The following is a 27,261-nucleotide window of genomic DNA, read 5'->3' as shown; positions in this document are numbered from 1 at the left end:
ACTAGGGGTCACTCTTATGTCAAAGTGCATAAAGGGTAGTGTCACATTTCTGTGATTGTTTTAATTGGTTAGGAGCTTAATTACTGAATCATGGGTAATTTATCAGTTGCCTTGATGAAAAAAATGACACCAGTTCTTTTCCCTTTATAGCAACATGAAACATTCCTCCCTAATGGAGACCGTGCTGGCTTCTTAATAGGTGATGGTGCTGGTGTGGGTAAAGGCCGGACAATAGCAGGGATCATATATGAAAACTATTTGTTGAGCAGAAAAAGAGCATTGTGGTAAGTTCCAATGGGTTGGCTGACTGAAGCTCCTATTTTTTTTTTTTTTTTTTTAAAGACCTGACTGTATTCCTTAGTTCTGTGAAAAAATACAATTCAAGTTTAATTTAGTTTACCTTTTTTTTTTTTTTTTTTTGGACAGGTTTAGTGTATCAAATGACTTAAAATATGATGCTGAAAGAGATTTAAAGGATATTGGAGCAAAGAACATTTTGGTCCATTCATTAAATAAGGTAGGGAGGCCTCCCTGTTCAATGGGGTTATCGGTACATACTTATTCATCTATGAGAATGGGACAATTGTTTTTTTTTTTTTTTTTTGTGGGTTTGTTACAAGGACCAAATGAGCTATTCCACACAACACACATCCTGGGCTGTAGCAGACAAAGTGAGCATGGTCCCTGGTGTAATGGAGTTTATTTTCTTTTATTTGTCTTAGTTTCTAGAGAGCTTTGTATACCTGTCCCATATGGAGGCTAGTGAGAACTGTTATGGTTTACATGTTGTCGGTATTTCTTTAGCAGAATTGAAGGACTTACTTGTGTTGGTATGGAAACAAGAAAGTGGGTATCTGTATCTAAAACACATTTTAATATGAGTAGAATTTAAATGATTACCTAGTACATTTATTGTTTTAAGAGAGGGTCTTACCCTATATAGCCCATGCTGAAGTATAACTCACAGCAATCCTCCTGTCTCAGGATCTCCCTAGTGCTGAGTTTAAGCATGTAAGGTGCCATGCCTGGCACAAACCGTGTTTTTGTTTTTTGAGACAGGGCCTCATTATGTATCCCTGGCTGTTCTGGAACTTGCTCTATGGACCAGGCTAGCCTCATACTCAGAGATCTGCCTAACTCTGCCTTCTGAGTGCTTCGTTTAAAGGCAGGTGCCACCAAGTCTCGCCTCCTGGCACAAATCTTAATATGTACTATGTGCACTTTGTTGGTTTTGAAGAATCCTAGAAGGATCTAATTTTATAAATTAAAAAAAAAAAACAAACAAACAAAAAAAAACTTTTAGCCAGGTGGTGGTTGCATATGCCTTTAATCCCAGCACTCAGGAGGCAGAGGCAGGCAGGCATCTCTGAGTTCAAGACCAGCCTGGTCTACAAGAGCTAGTTCCAGGACAGGCTCCAAAGCCACAGAGAAACCTTGTCTCCAAAAAATAAATGTTTTTAAAAAGTGGTATTGCATGGGCAATAAGATTCCAGGGCACAATATAGGCTGCTGGATGTTTATTCAGGGAGAAATCACTTACACCAGAAACAAATGACCGCCACTTGGAGTGGAGGTTCCCACTCCAAGGATGCCTCCCCATGCTCTCTGTCTCTGAGCAGGAAGTAAGAGAGCGAGCTGGGGGTCCGGGACTCCAGACCTAGCCCCCACTGGTCATGTAAGCATCTGTCCCCACACCCTAACAACAGGTGGGGGTGGGGTGGATATCTCAGTACAAAGTTGTGCCATGACACAGTGTTCAAATGGAGGGTTGTTGTTGTTATATTTTGTTTTTTAATTAAGGGAAAGGGACTATAAAAATGGGAAAGGGGGGAGACCAGCCTTCAGGGACAGGAGCAGTGGGAGACAGAGAAAAGGACAGAGAGAGGGAGAGAAAGGGGGAGGGAGGGATAGGAGATGGGCAGGGCACTTTGAAAGGGAATACAGTGAATAGGCACAGCACAGATGGTGCTCTTAGTGGCAGCAGCTGAGGATGTATCCTGTCAGAACCCCAAAGGCAGACCAGTAAAAATGCCTACATACTGACATCGATTAGTCTTCATAATCAATGGCTATATTTCTGCTTTTCATGTTTTTATCTGTCCCATTGTTAGGACCTTGGTTCTCACTGCCTTTCCTTTGGTAGGTCAGTGGCTTTTCTGGTTAGGTTGTTTTTAATTGAGTAAATCTGCTGCTTTGTTTTGAATGATTGCAGCGTAAAACTAAAGCACAAGCACTGACATCTAGAAAAGGTTTATTTCTGAGCAGTGTAACCAAGAGGCACATTACTCGGAATTCTGTGTTTGGGGTGCTGCAGATAGAGCCCCAGGTGTTAGGCATGCTAGGCCAAGGGCTGGACCACAGAATCACATCCCCAGTTTATTTGTTAACGTTTGCCCTGCTGGTGTCCTCTATTCCTCGACTCAGTCATAGTGCTTTGTGCATATATGATGAGTGCACACAGTAGACAATGCTGCGCTTTCCACCGGGAAGCTGATTTGACACTCTTTGTGGTGTTTGTACCATTTATGTATTGTAAGTTTTATCTGTTTAGATTTTCTGGAGTCTGTCATGAACCTACTAAGTTGACTCATAACTTTGAGGTAGGTACTTTTGAGAAGAGGATGTACTAATTTTCCTTTTTTTTTTTTTTTTTTTTTTTTTTTTTTTTTAGTTTAAATATGGAAAAATTTCTTCCAAACACAATGGGAGTGTGAAAAAGGGTGTTATTTTTGCTACCTATTCTTCTCTTATTGGTGAAAGCCAGTCTGGTGGTAAATACAAGACCAGGTTAAAACAGCTTCTGCATTGGTGTGGTGATGACTTCGACGGAGTGGTATCCTTTAATAGAGATTGGGTTTTTTTTGTTTTTAAAGATTTGTTTATTATGTATACAGAGTTCTGCCTGCTTGCATGTATGCCTACAGGCCAGAAAAGGGAACCAGATCTCATTACAGATGGTTGTGATCATGTAGTTGCTGGGAATTGAATTCAGGACCTCTGGAATAGTAGTCAGTGCTTTCAGCCTCTGAGCCATCTCTCTAGCCCAATCGTGTTGATTTTTAATGGCATAAAACTTATGTGCAGGTTGGGCAGTGATAGCAGAATCCTCAGGCAGGCAGATCTCCTAGTTCAGGGACAGCCAGGGATACACAAAGAAACCCTGTCTTGAAAAACAAACAAACAAGAAACCTGCTATTAAGAAAATTATGTGTAGATCTTTGGGAAATGTTTGACTAAGTGAATATTTTAGGGTGAGTCCTCAGAGCCTGTGAAGTCAGTTCTTTTGTATGTGTCAGATGTGGGGAGTGCCACATCCTGTTCCCCACTGCCTGTTCCATGGATTGTTTGAGAGTCAGGAAGCCGTGCTCACTTATTTCCTTGTAGCATAATTTCTGCTGTCCTGATGAGGTACCCCAAGTTCTGGAATAGTATTCTAAGTTAGTTGCCAGTTATTCTAGTTTACTGAAATTATAACTGTAGTGGATAGTTTTTGCCTCAGTGAATTCCTTCTTGCTTTCTTACAAGAAATAAATTGCTGTGAGCCAGGTCCCACTGACTGGAGCTGGAGAACTCCAATGGCAATACTGCATCATGGAATTTGGAGGAGGAGGCTGCCGAGATCTGAAAACAGGCTCTGATACTGTAAATAGTCTGATAAATGTTCAGCACAGCCTGAATGGCCCTTTAAATTTGCTGGATAAAACTCATCTTTTGTAGTTAAAATTTCTGTTGTTTGGCCCTAGCTGTGAGTTTCTAGAGCTGTTAAGAAGCTACGCAACAAGGGAAAGGAATGGAGACGAGGCACAGAGGAGTATGCGTAGAATCTTACAGAAAATAACTGTAAGCTCTAGGTATTTTTTTTTTTTTTTTTTGAATAAACAGTTTCTGCTTTTGATATGTACCTTAGCTCCTCTTTACAGATAGTGTTTGATGAATGTCACAAAGCAAAAAATCTATGTCCTGTTGGTTCCTCAAAGCCAACCAAGACAGGCTTGGCCGTTTTAGAGCTTCAGAACAAATTGCCAAAAGCCAGAGTTGTTTATGCCAGTGCCACTGGTGAGTATGCACTTGATTGATCAGAGAGATGTGTGCACATTGCGTTTGCATCTGTAATACATTTGGGGTTTTTCAGGTGCTTCTGAACCACGTAACATGGCCTATATGAACCGTCTTGGAATATGGGGTGAGGGAACTCCATTCAGAGAATTCAGTGATTTTATTCAAGCAGTGGAACGAAGGTAATAAGGCTTGTGGCACTGTTCTGCCAGAAACATTACTGTGTGGAAAATGCTGTTTTGTTTATTGATAGTTACTTTGTATTTTAATTTTGTTCAGAGGTGTTGGTGCCATGGAAATAGTTGCTATGGATATGAAGCTTAGAGGAATGTACATTGCACGACAGCTGAGCTTTACTGGAGTGACCTTCAAAATTGAGGAAGTTCTTCTTTCTCAGAGCTATGTTAAAATGTATAACAAAGCAGTCAAGCTGGTGAGAAATGTTTTGTCAATATTTTTAATGTGCCTGATAATTTTTTTAATGAGTCTTGTCAGTTGAAACATTTTCAACATAGAAGAATGTGTTTGGGCTGTAAAACAGCAGATATTGGTCAAAGTTGCTTTTTTGGCCAACATCCTTATTTTTATATTTTTATTTTTTATGGTAATTCATAAAAGACAGCCATTTGTTTTAGTTAAATCAAATTCACAATTGCATAGTAACCATGTCCTAAAATGACAGCTTTAGATAGTATACATTTTGAGATATTTATGTATGAGCATTCTAGAAATTGTCCGGAGATTTCCAAGTGACTGCAGATTATTTTGGTTGAAGGAGTCACTTTTAATTTTTGTGGAGACAGGTTCTCACTGTGTCATTGTGGCTGTCCTGGAACTCCCAGTTATGTTTCCACCAGGCTATCTTTGAACTTACAGAGATCTATGTACTTGTCTCCAGCCCGAGTGCTAGGATTAAAGGCATACCTGACTAAAGGTGTTACTTTTTCTTGTTTTTCCAGACAGGGCTTCTCGGTAGCTTTGGAGCCTGTCCTGGAACTAGCTCTGTAGATCAGGCTGGCCTCAAACTCACAGAGATCCACTTGTCTCTGCCTACCAAGTGCTGGGATTAAAGGTGTGCACCACCACCACCTGGCTAAAGGGGCTACTTTTTTTAGCAATGGATTTCAAATGTATATGTAATGTGTTGCCTATGTATTTCCAGTGGGTCATTGCTAGAGAGCGATTTCAGCAAGCTGCAGATTTGATTGATGCTGAGCAAAGAATGAAGAAATCTATGTGGGGTCAGTTCTGGTCTGCTCATCAGAGGTTTTTTAAGTACCTGTGCATAGCATCCAAAGTGAAAAGGGTAGTACAGCTGGCCCGGGAGGAAATCAAGAATGGGAAGGTAAGTTGGAAAACGTCGAGTGCAGTCTGTTTTCAGCTAACTAGACTTTGTCTAATGAGGCCTGCTACTTGGGGAATAGTCTTGTTTGTTTGTTTTGTTTTTGTCCCACTGTGTGGCTCTGGCTGTCCTGGAACTCTCTGTAAATCAAGCTGGTTTCTAATGTACAGAGATCTGCCTGCCTCTGCCTCCCGAGTGCTGGGATTAAAGGAATGTACCACCACCACCTGGCTTAAACTTTCTTTTCACTAGACATATGCTTTGAGAAGGCATATGCTGTGAGAAGCCACAGCATGTTATTTATAATTGTATATTTTGTGTTTTTCAGTGTGTGGTAATTGGTCTGCAGTCTACAGGAGAAGCAAGAACTTTGGAGGCCTTGGAAGAGGGTGGAGGAGAACTAAATGATTTTGTTTCGACTGCCAAGTAATTTTTTAAAATTTCTTCTTGAATATTTAGATGAAACGTCATTTTTCTTTTTAAACCGGTGTGATCTTTAAAATTTGCCTTCATCTAAGTTTTTACAATTCTGTGCTTTCCTTCTTTATAGCAAATCTTGTGGAAAATAATGTGTAGATAGTTCATAACCCTGAAAATGCTGAGCATTTGGCAGCCTTAAGAGTATGTGAACTAACACATCTGAATTTGGTTCTGTGCATCTTTAAGATGGCTTAATTTCAGGTTCAGTGGACTGTGTTTGGCGTGACCACTACTTATTTTGAGTGGCATTTATTAGTTTGCTACAGTAGAAGAGGATCTGCTCTAAGCATTTGAAACTGTGGACTGGAAAGATGTCTGGGTGCTTAAACCCATATTGCTCTCATAGAAGGCCAGATTTCCCATACCTATGTTTAGGTTCAACTCTAAGTGATCTCATACCCTCTTGTCTCTGTCTCTGAGGGCACCATATCCATGTACAGACACATGCATAAGTTTAAAATCAGTTTTGCAAAACAAAAAGTGGAAATTGGAATTGGAGCTTCAGAAAGTTTTAACAATATTAAAAGTTGTTGAGGGGTGGGTGTCGATGGCTCAGAGTTTAAGAGCACTCAACTAGCTGTTCTTACAGTGGGCCTACCTCCCACATGGTTCCCTGCAGTTCCAGTTCAGGGGATCTGATGCCCTCTTGACCTTTGAGGGCACCTGGCATACACATGGTTCATAGACATACATAGGGACAAACAAGCCATACACATAAAATAAATTTAAAAATGTATTTTCCTTAAATCTTAGAAAGTGTTAACTGAAAATAATAAGCCAACACAATAGCTTTGAGACTGTGCATCTGCTCCCCTTTAGGGACAAACATCCCAGTGCTTTGAAAGATTCCTGTCATTGAAAATAACTCATAAGAGCAAAATTTGAAGTATTTTTCTTTGTGAATCATTGAGAAAGTGCCACTTGTCACATGTAAAGCTACTAAGCAATTGCAATGACTATGTAGGTACATTTTATGCTGTTAATGTGAAACACACAAGGTTTCAAAGGCACATAAACCTGTCTGTGGTTCATACAGATGAGTGTTCAGTGCTTGCTCCTGTGTACAGACTTGTAGGTAGTTTCTTTTGTGTCTTCTATTGTTTTCTCTGTCTTTCCTGAGGGGGGGGGGGTCTCTGAACTGAAGCTCTGCCATTTCAGCTGGACTAACTAGCTAGTGAGCTCTCAGGATCTGCTTGTTTCAATCATGCAATGCTTGAGTTACAGGCATGTGCAGCCATGCTAAGCTTTTAATGTGTTTACTAGGGATTTGAACTCAGGTCTTCATGCTTGTTGCTGAGTAAGCCCTTACCCAATAAGTCATTTCCCCAGTCCCTGCCCTACTTTTTAATGTAAACTAGAAAGTATAAAAGATGGGTGGTGTCTTGCTTAATGCTATTGGACAGGTTTCTCTTAAAATTAACTGAGCTGAGTTGCAAATATTTCTGTTTTGGTTTTTCAAAATAGGGTTTCTCTGTGTAGCTCTGGGTGTCCTGGAACCATCTTGTAGTACAATTGGGCTGGCCTCAAACTCACAGAGATCCTCCAGGCTCTGCCTACTAATGCTGGGATTTAAAGTATGTGCCACCACAGCTAGAAATATTTTTATTTTTTCTTTGTTTCTTTTTTTTGGCCCACATTTTTATTATTATTATTATTATTTTTTAAATATCAATCACAGTTCACCCTCTCCCACAATCTCACCTCCTCTCCCTCCCCCCCATCTGCCCCAAAAAGAGGGCAAGGCCTCTCATGGGGTCAACAGAGTTTGTCACATCACCACCTTGAGGCAGGATCAAGGCACCTTCCCTGAGTCTAGTCTGAGCAAGGTATCTCTCCATAGGTAATGGGCTCCAAAAAGTCAATTCATACACTGCTCCCACTGCCAGTGGCCCTACAAACTGTTCAAGCCACACCATTGTCACCTGCATTCAGGGGTCCTAGTTGGGTCCTCTTCAGTCTGGAGTCTGAGTTCCTACTAGCTCAGGTCAGCTGTTCTGTTTGTTTCCCCATCATGGTGTTGATTCACTTGCTCATATTATTTCACCTCCCTCCCTTCAACTGCACTCTGGGAGCTGTGGCCCAGTGATTAGTTGTAGATCTCTGCATCTGTCCATTAGTTGCTGGATGAAGGTTCTATGATGACAATTACGGTAGTCCTCAATCTAATTATGGGGGAAGTCTAGTTCAGGCACTCTCCACTATTGCTTAGAGCCTTGTCTGGGGTCATCCTTGTGTATTTCTTAAGATTGAATAAAATGTATTTCTCTTAACTATATCTAGTAAGATTTTACAGTTGCCACATGAATTAGTAAGGTTCACTGCTTTTTTCCTACAGAGGTGTATTGCAGTCACTCATTGAAAAACACTTCCCTGCTCCAGACAGAAAGAAACTTTATAGTTTGCTAGGAATCGATTTGACAGCTCCAAGTAACAACAGTTCACCAAGGGATAGTCCTTGTAAAGAAAACAAAATAAAGAAAAGGAAAGGTGAGTGGTTTTTTTTTTTTTTTTTTTATAAAGTAGCTGATGGTTGAAATAGTTTGTGAGTTCCTGCCTGCCTTCCCTGAGTGGGAAGGGGCTGGTGCTTTCTTTGGTCTCAGGGAGCACACGAATGGTTCCACCTACTTTAATTAGCTGAATACTCTGTCCAGTACTTAGGAAATTAGAGTTAAGATTGTTTCTAAGTCCTGGGCAGGAGAAATGCATCAGCAGTTAAGCTTTTCCAGAGGACCTGAGTCCAATTCCCAGCATCCACATGGTGGCTCACAACCATCTGTGAGATCTGGTGCCATTTTCTTGCCTGCAGGAATACATGCAGGGAAAATGCTGTACACATAATAAGTAAATCATAAAAAAAAAAAAAAGAAAAGAAAAGAAAAAAGAAAAGAAAGAAAAAAATTGTTCTAAGTACACTTAGTCTTTGTGTTGTCAGAGCTGCTGTTTAATAGACATAGAACTGGCTGGTCAGTGTACCCACCCCCACCCCCTGTTTCTGGCAGTACTGGTAATGCTTGCCTTCTTCCTGCTTAAGCTTCTGGAGCACCGGGGTTACAAGATATGTTCTCCTTGCTGGTTAAGGCTAAAGAGGCTTTGGTTAGTATAGTTATTAATTTTTAGGGATGATTCACCCATGTTTATTAACTAGCTTATGTTGATGCAAGCTAAAATTTGTATTTGGGTGCCTTCTTTGCTTTTAGAAGTAAGTTATAGATTCTGATAAAGGTCATGGTGTTTTCCCAGGCCTGGGCTCATGCCTATGCCTACCTAGACAGCACTGGCAATCACATAGGCTCTAAGTAGTGACTGACTTGTCAAAATACATTCTTCATATTGAACCATTTTTTGTTACGTTCGTCTGTTGTTGCACATGTGCCACTGTGAATGTGTAAGTCATGGGACAACTTGCAGGGGCCGATCATTTCTTACCGTGTAGATTTTGGGGTCCAATTTGGGTCCTCAGTGTTTGTAACAAGTACTCTATCTCCTGAACTGTTTCATTGGTAATGCACCTGAAATAAGTACTCTGCACTTTTTAATTGAGTAGCACATGAAGTAATGGTGTCTTACGGTCAATATTGTGGTAGAGTAACTGACCTCTCCCCGTGTCTCAAGTTAGGTTTCCTCTGGACCATTAATAAGAGAACATGGAAGTGTTTGATTTTAGTTTTTGTACTTTCCCTATCTGTTTTCTTAATATTAGGTGATAAACCAATCACCTATTTACCTTTAAAACTGAGATTTTTATAAATCAGGATGTCTATCTGTTCCCTACCCTACCTTCATTTCTTTCAAGACAGGGTCTCATTAGATAGTCCTAATGCACCCAGAATTCAGTCTGTAGACTAGGCAGGCTTTAACCTCAACAGAGACCTGTCTTTGTCTGCCTCCCAAGTGCTGTGATTAGAGACTACCATACCTGGCTTATACATGAATTTTTCTCGGTATTTCATGTCTAGGTCCTAATGTCCTTCTTGCAACTACTTAACAGTTATGACTATATTTGGGTCTTTTTTGTACTCAGTCTTGGATTTGTATTTATTTTATATGGTTTTGAGAATTTCATGCATGCATGTAATAAGCTTTGATCCAGCCCCTCATTTTCTTTCCATTAGTTTTGAGTTTGTATTTATATATAGTTTCTTGCTGAGTAGCTGACTGTGACCAGAGTTTTAGATCTTCTGAGCTTGCTTTAATGTACATTCTTGCTTTCTGTAGTTTTTACTATAGACTCAACTTGTAATCTAAAATCCGACACCATAGGTCTTTAGAAACATTGAATTTCCAGCTGACTCTTGTTTGGGGCTTGGGGGTAGGCGAAGAAATAACTCGAGAAGCCAAAAAAGCAAGGAAAGTTGGTGGCCTTACTGGTAGCAGCTCTGATGACAGTGGAAGTGAGTCTGATGTCTCTGACAATGAGGAAAGTGACTATGAGAGCTCTAAAAACATGAGCTCTGGTGATGATGACGACTTCAATCCCTTCAGAGATGAATCCAGTGAAGACAACGAGGATGGTGAGTTCACTGAACTGTTGCATGAGAGCAGAAAGGGACTTAGCTGAGCTGCTGGGCTGTATGTGTGCTTGTCTTTAATCCCAGCATTAGGAATGTAGAAGCAGAAGGATCTATTGCTGTGAGTTTCAGGCCAACCAGAGTTACATAATGGGACCCTGTCTCAAAAATACACAGAAGATACTATTTTCTCAGTGCTGGAGAGATGGCTCAGTGATTAAGAGAATCTGTGTTGAGTTTCCAGCATCCCAGTTGGTGAACTCATAACTTGTGAACTACAGTTCTAAGGACACTGGGCTTCTATAGACACCTGTACTGTGTACACTAACCTATATATAGATACACACACATACCCATAGCTAAAAATCAGGTGTGCAGTGGTGGCACAGACCTTTTGTCTGGGACTTTGTCTGAGGCAAAGGCAGGCAGATCTCTGAGTTCGAGGCTAGCCTGGTCTATAAAGGGAATAACAGGACAGCCAGGGCTACACAGAATTCCCCTTCTCAAAAAGGGAGGGGAGCTATATTTTTCTAACAAATTATTCATACATATTTGCCTTATGTTTTAGATCCTTGGTTAATTAGGAAAGAGCACAAGAAAAGCAAAGATAAAAAAAAGAAGAAAAGTATAGATCCAGATTCCATTCAAAGTGCCTTGTTAGCATCAGGTCTTGGTTCGAAGCGGCCTAGTTTCTCTTCTGCACCAGTCATCTCTCCTGCTCCCAACAGTGCACCAGGTACTGTGCAGAAAGTCCTGTTTTGGAAATGTGCTATTAGTGGAAATTGGGTATTTAAGTGTGACTGATTAACAAATGTTCTTTATCAGCTAACAGTAACACCAACAGTAACAGTAGCCTTATAACGAGTCAGGATGCTGTGGAAAGGGCACAGCAGATGAAGAAAGACCTGCTTGATAAATTAGACAAATTAGCTGAAGACCTCCCTCCTAACACCCTGGATGAACTTATTGATGACCTTGGTGGTCCTGAAAATGTGGCTGAGGTAAATAGATGTGGTTAGTACTGTGCTCCTTCTTGTTATCACTTTCCTCTTTCTTTAAATCCTGTGATGTAAGTGTCCTGTTCTCTGGACACAGCTTAGAACCTTGTTCTGCTTTAGTTCTTGGGCTATGACTACAGAATGCCTGTGTCTGAGGTTTGGCCTGAGCCTGGTTCCTGTACTGTTGTTGGTTATGCATCTTTTGTGATGGTTACCATGTACCAGTTTTTTGTGTTGCAACGTTCTTTTGTCCCGTTGCCAGCTTGTGTCATCCATGCTTCAATGCTCCCAGCCAAATTTCCTTAAAGCTCTTTGTTGATGCTTACTTCTCAGATGACTGGCCGCAAGGGGCGGGTGGTGAGCAATGATGATGGAAGCATATCTTATGAGTCAAGGACTGAAATTGATGTGCCTGTGGAAATTCTAAACATCACAGAGAAGCAGAGGTTTATGGATGGAAAGAAGGTATGTTTTCCTGTGTGCTTTTTTTTTTTTTTTTTCCCCTGTACGTTTAGTTATAGAGAGGTTTGTCCTCCATCCCTCCACACCCACAGATTCTGTTAATATAATTGTTGCATGGTCTATTTTTATTAGTAATTGTTCTGATTATTTACATGCTTTAGTGATTATAAGGTGAATGTAGTATAGATTCTGTATGGAACATTCATTGTTGTTGGTATTTAGAACTTTTGAACTCTTGAATACTCAAGCCAGGTGAGATGGTGCCCTTGGAGGCAGAGGCAGGAGGATCTGGAGCTCAGCCTTCTTGACTAAGGTGTACCAGCCTGGTCAACATGAGGCCTTGTCTGAAAAATTAGAGAGGTACAGGGATACTTTAATCTGAAAATGAAAGTAGTGAGTCATTGTAGTGATTTCTTTGATCTCTCTTTTCCCTTCCTCTTTCCCTTTCTTCCTTTTTGTATTAGTTACTTTTGCATCGCTGCCATTGGATATCCAATAGTCACTTAGGACTGAAAGTTAATCTTGGCTCATGATTTCATACTTTCAGCCTATTATGTGTTGTGACCGTGAATGGAAACAAAAGGGAAAATAGATCCCACTTCCTGCCCTTCATAACTTTTAATAATGCCATTATGGTACGAATCTAGCAAGAGAATAATTTGTTGATTAGGGTAAAGTCCTCTAGATTTAATTGAGATATGTTTTAGTAATCTTATGGATGCTTATCAATTGACAGTGAAAATTAGCTGTTAGTCAGCATAATGTAATGACACTTAATGTCATTTAATTTTGAGTGTAGAACAACGTTTACATTTAAATACTGCTAGTAAGTGTTGGTTGTTAGCATGCCTTTAAACCCAGCACCGGGAAGGCAGAGGCAGGTGGATCTCTTTAAGTTTGAGGCCAACCTGGTCTACAGAGTTCCAGATCAGCAGAGCTACACAGTGTAACGCTGTCTTAAACGCCCCCCCCCAAGAAAAAGACCAGCAAAACCCAAAATATATGTATGGCTGTATGTGTTTGCATGTGCCCACAGAGGCCATAAAAGGGCATTGGATCCCTTGGAACTGGAGTCACACATTATTGTGAACTGTTGTGTAGGTGCTAGGAATTAAGCTGGAGTCTTCCTGCAAGAACAAGTGTTCCTAACCACTAAGTCATCTCTTCAGCCCCAGGAGAGAAATTGCTTTTGGTTGTGGGTGGGCTTCAAAACAGGATTATCTCTATCAAACAGTCTGCCTGTCCTGGAACTCACTCTGTAGACCAGGATGGCCTGCCTCTGCTAAGAACTGGGATTAAAGCTGTGTGGAGCCACCACTGACTGGCAAGAAAAGGCTTTTTTAAAAGTTTTGTTTTTAGGGGGCTGGAGAGATAGCTAGGAGTTTAAGAGCACTGACTACTCTTCCAGAGGTCCGGAGTTCAAATCCCAGCCACTACATGGTGGTTCACAACCATCTGTAGTGAGATCTGGTGCTCTCTTCTAGCTTGAAGTCATACATACAGGCAGAACTCTGTATACATAATAAATGAATCTTTTTAAAAGGAAAAGTTTTGTTTTTATTGGAGAGAGAGAGAGAATATTAATATTCTCCCCTTCCCTCAACATTTCTCTTTGTAACCCTGGCTGTCCTGGAACTCAATTTTGTAAACCAGGCTAGCCTGGAAATCTGAGGTTACGTTACCTTACCTCTGCTGGAATTAAAGGCTTATGTCGCAACTTCCTTACTTTGTTTTTGTTATTTTTATTCTTTTTTGTTTCTAGACAGGTTTCTGTAGATAGCCTTGGTTGACCTAAGCTCACTGTTAGTCCAGGTTGGCTTGGAACTCATAGAGATCCACCTGCCTCTTTCTCTCTTCCCCCAAGTGCTAGGAATAAAGGTTTATGCCTGTGTATGTTTATACATTCACTAAGCATGTCCTGGGTGCTTTTGGAGGCCAGAAGATGGTGTCAGATCCCCTTGGTTTTGAGTTAAGAGTTTATGGATTATCTCACGAATCTAGGCCCATGTATGGAAGGAATTTGTCAAAATCAAGCAGTTATGTGTGAATAGAAGACACCACGACCATGGCAACTGTTATAAAAGAATACATTTAGTTGGTCCAGGCTTATAGTTGCGGAGGTTTAATCCATTATCATAGTAGGTAGCATGGCAGCATGCAGGTAGACATGGTGCTGGAGATGGGGCTGAGAGTTCTACATCCAGATCAGCAGGCAGTAGGAATGACTTCTAACTAGCCCTGGCTTGAGCCTCTGAGACTTCCAAGACCCCAAAGACACTTACTTCATCAAGGCCACACCTACTCCAACAAGGCCACAACTTCTAATACTGCCACTTCCTATGACCAAACAGTCACACATATGAGTCTATGCAGGTGATTGGTGATTTTCCCCCCCACCCCCTCCTGGTTTTTCAATGCAGGGCAGGGTATCTCTATTGCTTTGGAGCCTGTCTAGGCACTAACTGTAGACCAGGCTGGCTTTGAACTCAGAGATCCGCCTGCCTCTACCTCCCAAGCGCTGGGATTAAAGGTGTGCACCACCAACGCCTGGCACTTAAGCCATTTCTTTTTATTTGTTGTTTTAGGTCTCCCCCCCGCCCCCCAAGGTTTCTCTGTAGGTCATTCCTATTCAAATCACTACAGTTTTGTTTTTCTCAAGACAGGGTTTCCTGTGTATCTTTGGCTGTCCTGGAACTCACTCTTTAGACCAAGCTGGCCTCCCAACTCATAGAGATCCACCTGCTTCTGCCTCCCCAGTGCTGGGATTAAAAGCGTGTACTACCACTGCCTGCCCTTAAATCATATTTTTTAAAGTTATTACATTTATTTACTGTATGGATGTATGTTTGTGGGCAGTTGTGCTTTGGCATTTGTGTGGAGATCAGAGGATAACTAATGGGGAGTCAGTTCTCTCCCTCTGCCATGTTGGATCCAGGGGATTAAATTAAGGTTTTAAGATTGTAAAAGTTGCTTTTATCACTTATGGCTTACACGAGGTATTATTTCTTCCATGTATTTCTTGGTTAGGGCTTCCATTGCTGTGAAGAGACACATGGTCACAGCAACTCTTTAAAGGAAAATATTGCCAGGTGGTGGTGGTGGTGCACACCTTTAATACCAGCACTCGGGAGGTTGAGGCAGGTGGATCTGCAGGCAAGCCTGGTCTACAGAGCCACTTCCAGGACAGGCTTTAGAGCTTCATAGAGAAACCCTGTCTTGAAAAAAACAAATAAATTAACAGTGAATACATGAATAAAAACATTAAATTGAGGTTTAGTCTGTTACCATCATGGTGTGGATCATCTCAGTGTATAGGCAGACATGGAGAGGTGTCTGAGAGGTAGTGTTGGAGCTTACTATCCTGCTAGCAGCTCCCAAGTAAAGCACACTGAGGCTTACATTTACATTAATTATAAATGCTCAGTCAGTAGTTCTGGCTTGTTACTAGCTAACTCTTACATTTAAATTAACCTGTATTTCTAATCTATGCTTTGCCACATAGCAAGGTACATTTTCTTAGTTTGGCACGCCCATCTAGCTACTTTCTTCCTCTCTGCCCTTCTTCCCAGCATTCTCAGTTTGACTGTCCCTCTTAACTTTGCTCTGTTCAGCAATTGGTCAGTCAGCTTGTTTATTAGACCAATCTTCACAGTGTACAAAGGGATTCTTCCACAGCAGGGTAGCTGAGGTTCCTGCATCTTCTAAGCAGTGGGGATCAAGCTGTGACACTGAGGGAAGCTTAAACAAAAGAGCCCTGAAGACCCGCCCACACAGTGACATGCTTTCTTCACCAAGGCCACACCTCCCAGTAGTGCCACTCCCTATGAGTTTATAGGGGCCAATTCATTCCACTACCACATTTCACTCCCTGGCCCCTATCACCTGGTAGCAATATCATAATAGTCCACTATTTCTTTCTTTCTTTTTTTCTTTTTAAAGATTTTATTTATTTATTATGTATACAATTATCTGTATGCATGCTTGCACACCAGAAGAGGGCACCAGATCTCATTATAGATGGTTGTGAGCCACCATGTGGTTGCTGGGAATTGAACTCAGGTCCTCTGGTAGAACAGCCAGTGCTCTTAAACTCTGAGCTATCTCTCCAGCCCTAGTCCAGTATTTCTTAACTATGTTGCTTTCCTTACATTTTGGAACAGTCATGTATATCCCATGCCTTATATGTTGGAAGTGTGTGGTCTGTTTTCTTAATTTCATATTATGTGGGATTATAATTAAGAGATGCATGAATCTCAGAAAAGACTGAACTTGTGACTTTTGAATATTGTTGAGACTGTGAGAGACTGTGGGGACTTTTGAAGTTGGGCTAAATGCATTTTGCATTATGATATTGTTAAAAGCTTATGGGAGCCCTGGGAGTGGAATGTGGTAGTTTGAATGTAATTGGCCCTCATAAAGAATGTCTTGGTTGAAGTAGATATGTCCTTGCTACAGGAAGTGTGTCACTGTAGGGGCAGGATTTGAGGTTTCCTGTACTCAGGAAACTGTCCAGCTATCATTTTACTTCCTGTTGCCTGTGAGATATAGGACTCTAAGCTGCTTGTCCAGCATCATGTCTTCCTGCTCACCGTCATGCTTCCCATGATGATAATGAACTGAATCTCTGAAACTATAAGTGAACCACCTGCCTTTAGTCCCAGCACTTGGAAGGCAGAAGCAGGTGGATCTCTGAGTTTAAGTCCAGCCTGATCTACAAGAGCTAGTTCCAGGACAGGCTCCAAAGCCACAGAGAAACCCTGTCTTGGAAAAAATACAAAAAAGAGTTGGTGTGGTTATGGTGTCTCTTCACGGCAGTATAAACCCTAAGACAATGTGTTGGCTGAAAGTATGGTAGCATGTGCCTATACTTTTAGAACTTTTGGCATTGAGGCAGGTGGATCCTGAGCTTTAAGCTAGCTTTGCCTACATAGGAGATTTTGTCAATTTTTTTTTAAAGAAAAAATACCACTCCTATTTTCTCTCCCTCTCTTCTGCCTTCCCTGAGACAGGACTTTGCTGTTCTACCTAGTCTGCTCTCCTTCTGCCCCACCCTCTGGCATAGATGAGACCACCACTATCCTTTTCTCTTTTTGAGTCTGGGCCAGGATGTCTTTAGACTCATTTTCCCTCCGGTCTCAGCCTTCTGCGTACTAGGATTGCAGGTGTGCAGTACCATGCCTACACCCTCCCTATTCTAGAACTTGAAATAAGGGCCATGCCTGTGGGTCACAGTAAGGCCTTCCTGTATGCATCAAGCACCTGAACATTCAGAACACAACTGCCCTGTCCTCTACTTCAAGTAACATGTCTTGGACATTATATCTACCGCCTATACCTTACTGGGTACAGCTTGCCTGTGTGCTCATACTTAGTATTAAAGAAGGCTAGGGAAGCTAATCTTGACTCTGGGTAAGTACATGCCACACTGACACCAGGACATCTTACTACTTTGAAATGAGAGTAGATTACATACTGGTGGCCATCACTGTCCATGGGACGAAGTTCTCTGTCTTTGCTAAGAGGTAATTTTTATTTCCGTTTCCATTTCTATATAGAATATTGCTATTATCTCAGAAGCTGCCAGCTCAGGTATTTCATTACAAGCGGATCGGAGAGCTCAAAATCAAAGGCGAAGAGTTCACATGACTTTGGAGTTACCCTGGAGTGCTGATAGGGCGATTCAGCAATTTGGTAAGCGTCTTCATGGGATCCCTGTAGGAGGAAAGGTGTTTCTGGAGACATGCTTGCATATCTATATGAGACATCATAAGCCTGTGCAATTCTCAGGTTCTACAATGGAACTGTGTTCTCTGTATATGGTGACATGTAATGGATTATGAATTCCCTTTTGCCTGTATTGGCATCTGTGGTAGGATTGCACAGGGTTCCTGGCCTCCATGAACAAGATTCCTTGAAAGTATTTTTATTGTAGGTTTGTACAATGTGTGGGTCTGTTAGAGCAGCCAGCTATTTCCATGTTCATTTCTGCCCTTAGTGGCTCTATGTAAGGTACAACCCTGTTCTTTTCTTGTGCATTTTCCTATGACTTGGTGTTCCACACATAAAATCCAGAATGGCTGTGTAGTAGCACTGGTTAACCAAATGGTGGCAGTGCTTTGATGTTTACTCAGGTTCTAATCCTTGAGTAGGGATGAGAGTGATGTTTATTTGAGTTAAATTGCTATTCAGGGGAATTATGAGAAGGGTTATATTTAATTTTTCTTTTCAAGGGTATTTTTGTTAGATGATGCCAACTTAGCTAGGTTTGATATGCAGGCTTGTAATCTTAGCACTGGGTTGATAGAAGCAGAAGTACCAGGTGTTTAAGGCCTGACTAGCTACATAATGAGTTTGAGGTCATTCTGTAGTATGTGGGACCTTGTCTCTATACCTGTTTAATGTTAAATAGTAGGAATTAGATCTTAGAATAGCCTTCTCTACTTAATGAACATAATCATTGAACTGTACACATGTTGTTACAGGAAGAACACACAGGTCAAACCAAGTAACTGCTCCAGAGTATGTCTTTCTGATTTCGGAACTAGCTGGAGAGCAGAGATTTGCATCTATTGTTGCAAAGAGACTTGAGAGTTTGGTAAGTTTTTGAGTTGTGTTAGATGTAACAGATGTTCTGTGTTAGCTAACTTCTGGGAGGGGTTGATGATGACTTGACCAGAGATTCTGTGTTTTGCCAGGGGGCACTTACACATGGTGACAGAAGAGCAACAGAATCTAGAGATCTGAGCAGGTTCAACTTTGATAATAAGGTACATTTTGGCATCTCTAACATTGTGGATGTTTGTGGTTTATGCAGTTGCAGAAAAGGAAATTGATTATTGTTGAAAAACAAATGCTCTGCTTGCTTAGTGTTGCCTTGTATACCCACATGTGAAATGGGATTTCACACATCATTCGAACTGTATACACATCTTTTATTCTCACTGCGAAACACTACTAGAGTATTTGTAAAGACATCAAGAATGAGTTATTGGAAATAAGTCATTGATGTATTGAATATCAGCTGTCTGTAACAGCACACATAGAATACACAATCCTAAAAATATGTGGCATTTAAGAGTGTTAAAAAACAAAATCCAAATGTTGAAGCTGCTTAAAACATTTTTTTCTTTATTGCAGTATGGAAGAAATGCTTTGGAAATTGTCATGAAATCCATTGTAAACTTAGATTCTCCTATGGTATCACCACCTCCAGATTACCCTGGAGAATTCTTTAAAGGTAACTTAAAAATGATCATAACTGGAAATAAAGATGATATTCACTTGATACACTGCTTTTCTTTGGGTGTGTCAAAGCCTACAGTTCCATCCCCAGTATCAAACTAGGCATGCTAGTGTATTTCAGTAATCCCAGAACTCAGCATGATGAGGCAGAAGGATCTTGTATCAAAGCCTGGGGTTCCATTCCCAGTATCAAACTAGGCATGCTAGTGTATTCCTGTAATCTCAGAACTCAGCATGAGTTCTTGAGTTCAGGGCCTAAAGAGATAGCTCAACAGTTAAGAACATTAGCTGCATTTGTAGAGTTCCTGGGTTTGGGTCTCAGCACCTAGATGGTAGCTCACAATCATCTGTAACTCCAGTTCAAGGGTATCCAAAACCCTCCTCTGGCCTCTCTGAGAACTACACATGTGATACCCAGACCTACATATAGGTAAAACATTCATACACATAAAATAAATATTGAAAGCCTAGTGTAGCAGCTCATGTTTTTAATCCCAGCGCTCAGGAGGCAGAGGCAGGTGAATATGTGAATTCAAGGCCAGCCATGTCTACAAAGTGTGAGTCTTAGGACTACACGAAGAAACCCAGTCTTGGAAAGGGTAAGAGGAGCTCTGTGAGGTCTCTTAGGGCGTGTTGATGTTTATTCAACATTTACATTGCCAGTAGTTTAGTTAATACCTGAATGAAAACATTATGGGGTCCTTATGTCATTAATCAGCTAATAGCCTACTTGTACAAAATTGTTGCAATTTTGTTGGTATTAGATAAAGAATCTCCAATATACAGGATGTTCTTGTAAAAGATAAGATTTGTCCTATGTATGTGTGTGTGTTTTAATTATTTTGAGGGGGAGGTATGATGAATGTTCACAGCATGTGTGGAAGTCAGAGGACAACTTGTAGGAGTTTATTCCCTATTACCATATGGATCCCAGGAATTGGACTTCAGTCATCAGGCTTGGCAGCAACAAGTATCCTTCCTTACCGAACAATCTTGAAAGCTCTGGTTTAGTTTTTTAAGACACACTATAACCTAAGTTGGCCTGGAACTCACCCATGCTGTATTTATACTTTGTAGCTATTCTCCTGCTTCAACCTCTTGAGTGCTGTGTAAAGCCACCAGAGACAAAGGTGTACTTTTTGTTTGGTTGGTTTTCAAGACAGAGTTTCTCTGTGTAGCCCTGGCTACCTGGAACTTGCTCTATAGACTAAACCTTGAACTCACCGAGATCCTCCTACCTCTGCTTCCCTAGTGATGGGATTTTAGGTGTGCACCATCGCCTGGCTAAATTTTTGTTTGCTATTCATTTTTTCATTCATTTACTGAGACAGGGTTTCTCTGATTAGCCCTGGCTATGCTTGAACTAGCCCTAACTCTATAGACCAGGCTGGCCTCAGACTCAGAGAAGAGAACCTGCCTCTGTCTTCTCTGTGCTGGGTTAGGCGTGCATCAGCACTACCTGACTGGTAATAAAAGTGTTTCAATGAAGCATTAGGGAAAATTTTAGATCTAGCATCCTAGGGTTTATTTCTCCAGCACTACCAAAAACACTAGAAACCAAACAAACCAGATACACAGTGTGAGGTTCTGTGATTTAGGGTATTGCAGGGGATAGAGATTATTGGGTACTTTGGTTACCAATTCACTTCAGGTGATTGGAATAGAGCAAGATACATAGGTTAAATCTAAATTTTTTGTTTTTGTTTTTCGGGACAGGGTTTCTCTGTATTGCTTTAGAGCCTGTCCTGGAACTAGCTCTGTAGAACAGGCTGGCCTTGAACTCAGAGTTCCGCCTTCCTCTGCCTCCCGAGAGCTGGGATTAAAGGAATGTACCATCAATGCCCAGCTAAGGTTAAATATTAATGCTAGAACTTAATTTTGTTTCATTAACAATAACAGCTCATTGAGTCATTTGGATTGTGAACATTTTTCATAATTTTTTTTCTTATAGATGTTCGACAAGGTCTGATAGGAGTGGGCCTGATTAATGTAGAAGATCGGTCAGGAATTCTTACTCTTGATAAAGGTAATGTCACTGTACGTGCATGAAACTTGTATTAATGGAACCTCCTTTAGACTGTTGTACACTAAAGCTTTAAATCAACTCTGTGAGGGGGCATGCTTGTAAAAGTATGAGTACTATTGCTCACTTGTGAAAGAATCCTCAACTAAACTGTGTGTGTGTTCTCATATTTATGAAAGAAAGCCGGAGGATGACTTTGAAGAAGTCTGGTTCTCTTCTTGCCACCTTGCTTTTGAGACAGATTTTTTTTTTTTTTTTCCAGCTTCTGAACTGACTACTCTTAAGCCAGCTGGCCTATAAGTTTCTGGGAGTGTCTTCTGTCTGCCTCCCCTCCCACTGTAGAATTGCTTGGATTACAGATAGCCACTGTATCTGGTATTTCTTTACTTGTTCTGGTGATCCAACTGATTAGCCTTGGGTGACAAGCACTTCAGTGAGTTGAATCATTGAACTGCCTCTGTCATATTGTATTTTTGTGACACAGACACTCTAGCCTAGATTGACCCTACCAGACACTTGGCAGTGCTTTTGCCTTAGCCACCCTATAGTGCTGGAATTATAGGTGGTTCTAGAATAGAACCCAGAGCCTATACTAGTAAAGTGTAATTGCACTGAGTTACCTGAAACCCTCTTTGTTGTTTATTTGCTCATTTATTTTTAGCGTCTGTTTCTGTTCATAGTAATTGTTATGTGACAAGTGAGGGTAGGAAATAATGGCAGGGCATAAGGGAAAGAAAAAAGCTCCTCATCCTGTCTTGGATTTCATGATCTCCTATATACGTACTCAAAAATGATCTGCACGTCTTTTTTTTTAAAAAAAAAAAAAAAAAAAAAAAAAAAAAAAAAAAAAAAGCCATTCCAGCCAGGTGTTGGTAGCAGATGCCTTTAGATCCAGCACTCGGGAGGCAGAGGCAGGCAGAACTCTGAGTTTGAGGCCAGTATGGTCTAAAGAGGTAGTTCCAGGACAGGTTCCAAAATGATACAGAGAAACCCTGTCTCAAAAAACAAACCAAAAAAAAAAAACAAACAAACCTTTCCAACAGGGTCCTGTTTGGCCTGTAATCAGCTATTTGCACCCTAATGATACTGTTGGTTTTGCATTCACATGGACTTTTTTCCTCCAGATAGTTATTGGCAATGACCTAAATCATTCTGGATAGAACTTGAATTGTCCTAAACCTACTGATGCCTCAACAACCTCCTTTTAAAAAAAAATCTTATTTGTTTGTCTATTTACTAGTTTATCTTTGGTGTGTTTATGTATTGAGGTAGGTTCTTTCTATGTTTCTCTGTACTGTCCTGAAACTGTATCTAGACCAGGCTGGTCTTAGAACTCAAAAAGAGATCCACTTGCCTCTTTCCTTGAGTGTTTCTCTTTATTTTTGAGATATTGTGTTACAACATGGGCCAAATTCACTTTTAACTTCTCTGTATGGAATCTAGGCCTCGAACCTTTTGCCTTAGCCATCTGAATAACTGGGAAAGCTACATGCCCTTGGGCGAGGGCTTCAGTAGATTGCTTTTTGTTGTCACTCCTTTCCCCCCTCTTTTTCTTCTGAGTCAGGGTTTCCCTGCGTAGCCCCAGCTATCCTGGAACTAGCTCTATATGTCTTAACTACTGAGTATCTCTGGCTCCAAATCTTTTTTGAGACAGTCCTCATCTTGTTTCATTCAGCTTCCCCAATGCTGGGCTTGATTATAGGCTTACACACCACTCTTTGTTTCCCAGCATTAGATTTTAACCCTAAGGTCAACTGCCAAGTTGTGACACACAACTGGGATACCCCAGCACTGGGGAGACAGGCAGGTAGATTTCTATGAGTTCAAAACCAACCTGGTCTACAAAGTGTGTTCCAGGACAGCCAGGACTATTACATAGAGAAATCCTGTCTAGGAGAAGAAGAAACGTAAATAAATAAAAGATTTGATATTGGTGAACCAGCATTTCTTTCTCCCTCCCTCCCTCCCTTTCTCTCTCTCTCTCTCTCTCTCTCTCTCTCTCTCTCTCTCTCTCTCTCTTTCTCTTTTCTTTTCTTTCTTTAAGGTTTTATTATGTATACAGTGTTCTGCCTGCATATATGCCTACAAACCTGAAGAGGGCAACAGATCTCATTATACATGGTTGTGAGCCACCATGTGGTTGCTGGGAATTGAACTCAGGACCTCTGGACGAGCAGCCAGTGCTCTTAACCTCAGAGACATCTCTCCCACCCCCAATATTCTTATGTGCTAAATTATATTCATGACTGTCTTGTGGGCTTGTGTTGCAACTGCTGGTGGGCAAAGGTCAAAAGGGGCAGGTTACAATAGTGCAGTCCCCTTTGTAAGGGCAGTTGGGAGGAAGACTAGACATGGAAGTGAGACTTTGAAGGTTTGCCTAGCTAAAGGATGAATTTTTAATTTCCCATGGGAATTCATGGAATTTTTTCATATAATCTTGTCATTTCAGACTATAACAATATAGGAAAATTTTTAAACAGAATTCTGGGCATGGAGGTGCATCAGCAGAATGCGTTGTTTCAGTATTTTGCAGACACTCTTACTGCAGTTGTTCAAAATGCCAAGAAGAATGGAAGATATGACATGGGAATCCTAGGTGAGTGGGACACCTTTGTACAGTCCATTCTCAGTTTCTGGTCCAGAGTATCTCCCCACTTATTACCTTATTATCCTGTTTCTTTCTGTAGATCTGGGTTCTGGAGATGAGAAGGTCAGGAAGAGTGATGTGAAGAAGTTTCTGACTCCAGGTTACTCAACCTCTGGCCACGTAGAGCTATACACAGTAAGTCTACAGCATAGGTGTTGCTTTGCAGTGTCCACACAGGAACAGCATTTAATTCTCTGTGTCTTTCACAGATTAGTGTGGAGAGGGGAATGTCCTGGGAGGAAGCAACCAAGATTTGGGCAGAGCTGACAGGACCGGATGATGGCTTTTACTTATCATTGCAAGTAAGAATTGAATTTTCCTGGGTTTCTTACTTTACTTACTTTTATGGCTTCTTTTTGTTTTGTTTTTCTTTTTGAGACAGATTTCAGTATGTTGCCATGGCTTGTCCTTGAAAACTTTGTCACTTAGACTAGCCTTGAATTCACAGAGATCACCTTGCCCCTGTCTCTAGAGTGCACAATCATGTCTGACTCACCTTAACTATTAAAATTGTTATGTAGTTATTAATTTGTTACTGTGTGTGGGTGTGCATGCCATGTCAGGCTTAATTTCATTTTGTATGCATAGCATGTTTTGCTTACATGAGCATCTCTGTGTGGAGTTTTTATTTGGTAACCACAAAGGCCAAGAAAGGCATCAGATTCCCCAGGGACTGGAGAACAGACAGTTGTGAGCCACCATGTGAGTGCTGGGAACCAACCTGGGTCCTCTCCAGTGTTCTTAACCAGTGAGCCATCTTTTCTGTCCTGCACATTCTGATTTTAAAAACAGTTGTATTTCTGTATTAAAGGGGGCATTGGCCAGATACAGAGAGTATAATCCTTGAGCCTCTCATCTTACTCACTGTGGTCTCTTCTGGTCAGTCACCAGTGGGTCTTGGCTACCTGCCTTTTATTTGTTTTGTTTATTTGTTCATTTTAGGAAGGTCTCTATGACCTTGTTTGCTGTTGAGTTTATGCCTTTGGTACCTCAGAGACATAGTAGAGATGAAAACAACAGTAATGTACGTTTTCTCCTTGAGTACCCTCAGGTTTTAGATATGGAGCTCATCTCCAGCTTATCACTGTGCATCAAGGCTGGCCTTATATATACATCAGTCTCTAGAGTGCCAGTACTACAGGCATGTATCACCTACCACATTTAGCCAGCCTTTTCCAGTAGCCAACTTTTTTAAATAATGTATTGCTCTTGTAATTGGATGGCATTGTATTTTTTAATAGTAGTAGTTTTTGTCTGCATGTTAAAGTAGTTCTACTTATTGGGCATTGGTGCCACACACCTTAATCCTAGTACTTGAGAGGCAGAGATAACCCAATTTCTATGAGTCTGGTCTACAGAGTGAGTTACAGAACAGCCAGGGCTACACAGAGAGGATGGGAAGGGGCTTACAAGGTACACCTGTAGCCAGGAGCTGGAGGAAGGGGCAGATTTTTCTTTGTGGAGTAACAGCTGATGGGTTCTTCACACTAGATAACCAGCCCCACACTCACACATTGGGGTAGCCTCTGGGTAAAAGCAACAACAGGCATGAAGTTGGGAGGAGAATGTTTTGTATTGTCTCTGGAGCTCTAGGAGAAAATTGGGTTGGCTATAATAGGGCTCTAGGCTATAATAGGGGTGGCACACAACTTTAATCCCAGGCAGGTGGAACTGTGAAGTTTGAAGCCAACCTGGTCGACATAGTAGGCTCCAGTGTAACTAAGGCTACACAGAGAAACTCTTTCTGGAAGAAAAAAAAAAAAAAGTAATTCTCAAGGTAAATAAGTACACATACATAGACATAGGAAGGCTTCTGTGGAGACAGGCACAGGAGTTAATATGGGCTGCATAGTGAGTTCCAGGACAGCCTGGTACATGATTGGAGGTCTCAAAAAAACAAAGCAAAACTCTAGCTAGAGAGATGGCTCAGAGGTTATGAGTACTGGCTGTTCTTCCATAGGTCCTGAGTTCAAATCCCAGCAACTGCATGGTGGCTCACAACTATCTATAGTGAGTTCTGGTGCCCTATTCTGACATGCAGACAAAATAATGCATACGGAATGAATGAATGAATCAATCAATCAATCAAATAAATCTTTAAAATAATTAGAAAATAGAAGTTCATTTAAAAGAGGAGGGGGCTGGAGAGATGGCTCAGCAAGTGGTTAAGAGCATTGGCTCTTCAGACCTGGGTTCAATTCCTAGCACACAAATGGCAGCTTGTAACTGTCTATAACTCTAGTTCCAGGAGATCTGATATTTTCACACCAACGCACATAAAATAAAGTAAATTATTGAAATATATTTTAAAAATCAAAATTTTTTTTAAAAAGTAAAGACTGCTGTCTTTATGTGTCATTAGAGTTAGCTAAGTGGCCTCCTCTCAAGTCTTAAATGTGGGCTTATTGTCACATAACTTACACATTTAGCTGGTGTTATCTTTGTTTGTTTGTTTTTGAGACACGGTTTCCTATGTAACAGCCATAGCTGCCCCTGGAACTAACTCTGTAGATCAGGCTAGTCTAGAACTATCAGATATCCACCTGCTTCTACCTCCTAAGCCCTAGGATTAAAGGCATGCACTACTACTACCTTATTTGGTGTTGTCTTTTGAATTTGTTGCTGTGGTGTTGTTATAGAATATTTTTAATTGTGTAGAAACAAATGCTTACATATTTTTCAATTGTTCTTTTAATAGATAAGAAACAACAAAAAAACTGCAATCTTAGTTAAAGAAGTCAACCCTAAGAAGAAACTATTTTTAATTTACCGACCAAACACTGGGAAACAACTCAAACTAGAAATTTATGCTGATCTGAAAAAGAAATATAAGAAGGTATTTTCTCACTCACACATAGTACTATGTGAATGCTTGCTTCATGATAGGGAACTAGATGTTAGCTATAATTCCTGGATTCAAGGATGGTGTGGTTTTTTTTTTTTTTTTTTTTTTTTTTTTATTTTATTTGTTGCAGTTTTGATGTTACTGCCCATTGAGATATGATGAACATGTGGCTCTCCATGCCCAGATCATAGTGCAATGGTTTGGTACAGGGTGTCCTTCCTATCAGCTTTTGATTTGTGATGAGCATGCCGTATGTTTTTGTCTTGCAAATTGCCAGAAAATAGTCAATACCTGTTTTTCCAACATTACGTACATATTTTTTAAAAATACTACCTTAACTTTCTAGAAGTTAACCATATTCAACTAGCTCTCTGCTAGTTGAGGCCCTAAGAGGGGCCTCAGTTACTGGTGGTATTTACATTCTGCTAGTAGTGGAAGCTAGGCCTTCTGATGAAGATAGTTTTGTTGTCAACTGCTCCTGTAATTAGTAACCAGGTCAGGTGTTCAGTTGTTACAATGGGGTTTTCTGTCTTTGCAGGTAGTCTCTGATGATGCTCTGGTACACTGGCTGGATCAATATAATTCTTCTGCAGACACCTGTACTCATGCGTACTGGTTAGTGTTTCCATGTTTCTTCCCATTTTTTATATGTGTGTGT

The 27,261-nt window shown here is 40.8% G+C and overlaps 1 protein-coding gene across 4 annotated transcripts in view; it reads left to right on the top strand.

Annotated features, from left to right (window-relative positions):
• Window positions 1–27,261, top strand: part of Sbno1 (strawberry notch homolog 1) — a 49,728-nt gene that overhangs the window by 19,215 nt on the left and 3,252 nt on the right. For all 4 annotated transcript variants that reach the window (XM_051205035.1, XM_051205037.1, XM_051205038.1 and 1 more), the window contains exons 8-30: window positions 151–284; window positions 427–517; window positions 2,672–2,833; window positions 3,921–4,056; window positions 4,133–4,238; window positions 4,336–4,489; window positions 5,219–5,401; window positions 5,727–5,824; window positions 8,214–8,365; window positions 10,192–10,389; window positions 10,955–11,122; window positions 11,212–11,387; window positions 11,718–11,849; window positions 17,402–17,537; window positions 18,329–18,441; window positions 18,542–18,613; window positions 18,984–19,083; window positions 21,040–21,114; window positions 23,561–23,707; window positions 23,799–23,893; window positions 23,968–24,060; window positions 26,457–26,594; window positions 27,142–27,218. In XM_051205035.1, the coding sequence (XP_051060992.1) occupies window positions 151–284; window positions 427–517; window positions 2,672–2,833; window positions 3,921–4,056; window positions 4,133–4,238; window positions 4,336–4,489; window positions 5,219–5,401; window positions 5,727–5,824; window positions 8,214–8,365; window positions 10,192–10,389; window positions 10,955–11,122; window positions 11,212–11,387; window positions 11,718–11,849; window positions 17,402–17,537; window positions 18,329–18,441; window positions 18,542–18,613; window positions 18,984–19,083; window positions 21,040–21,114; window positions 23,561–23,707; window positions 23,799–23,893; window positions 23,968–24,060; window positions 26,457–26,594; window positions 27,142–27,218 (2,936 nt within the window). The remainder of the gene's footprint in view (window positions 1–150; window positions 285–426; window positions 518–2,671; window positions 2,834–3,920; window positions 4,057–4,132; window positions 4,239–4,335; window positions 4,490–5,218; window positions 5,402–5,726; window positions 5,825–8,213; window positions 8,366–10,191; window positions 10,390–10,954; window positions 11,123–11,211; window positions 11,388–11,717; window positions 11,850–17,401; window positions 17,538–18,328; window positions 18,442–18,541; window positions 18,614–18,983; window positions 19,084–21,039; window positions 21,115–23,560; window positions 23,708–23,798; window positions 23,894–23,967; window positions 24,061–26,456; window positions 26,595–27,141; window positions 27,219–27,261) is intronic.

The sequence above is a fragment of the Phodopus roborovskii genome, unplaced genomic scaffold (genome assembly GCF_943737965.1).
Source record: "Phodopus roborovskii unplaced genomic scaffold, PHOROB, whole genome shotgun sequence".
NCBI classification, from domain to species: Eukaryota; Metazoa; Chordata; class Mammalia; order Rodentia; family Cricetidae; genus Phodopus; species Phodopus roborovskii.
The sequence above is the reverse complement of the archived record's forward strand: the minus strand, read 5'-3'. Positions and strand labels throughout refer to the sequence as shown.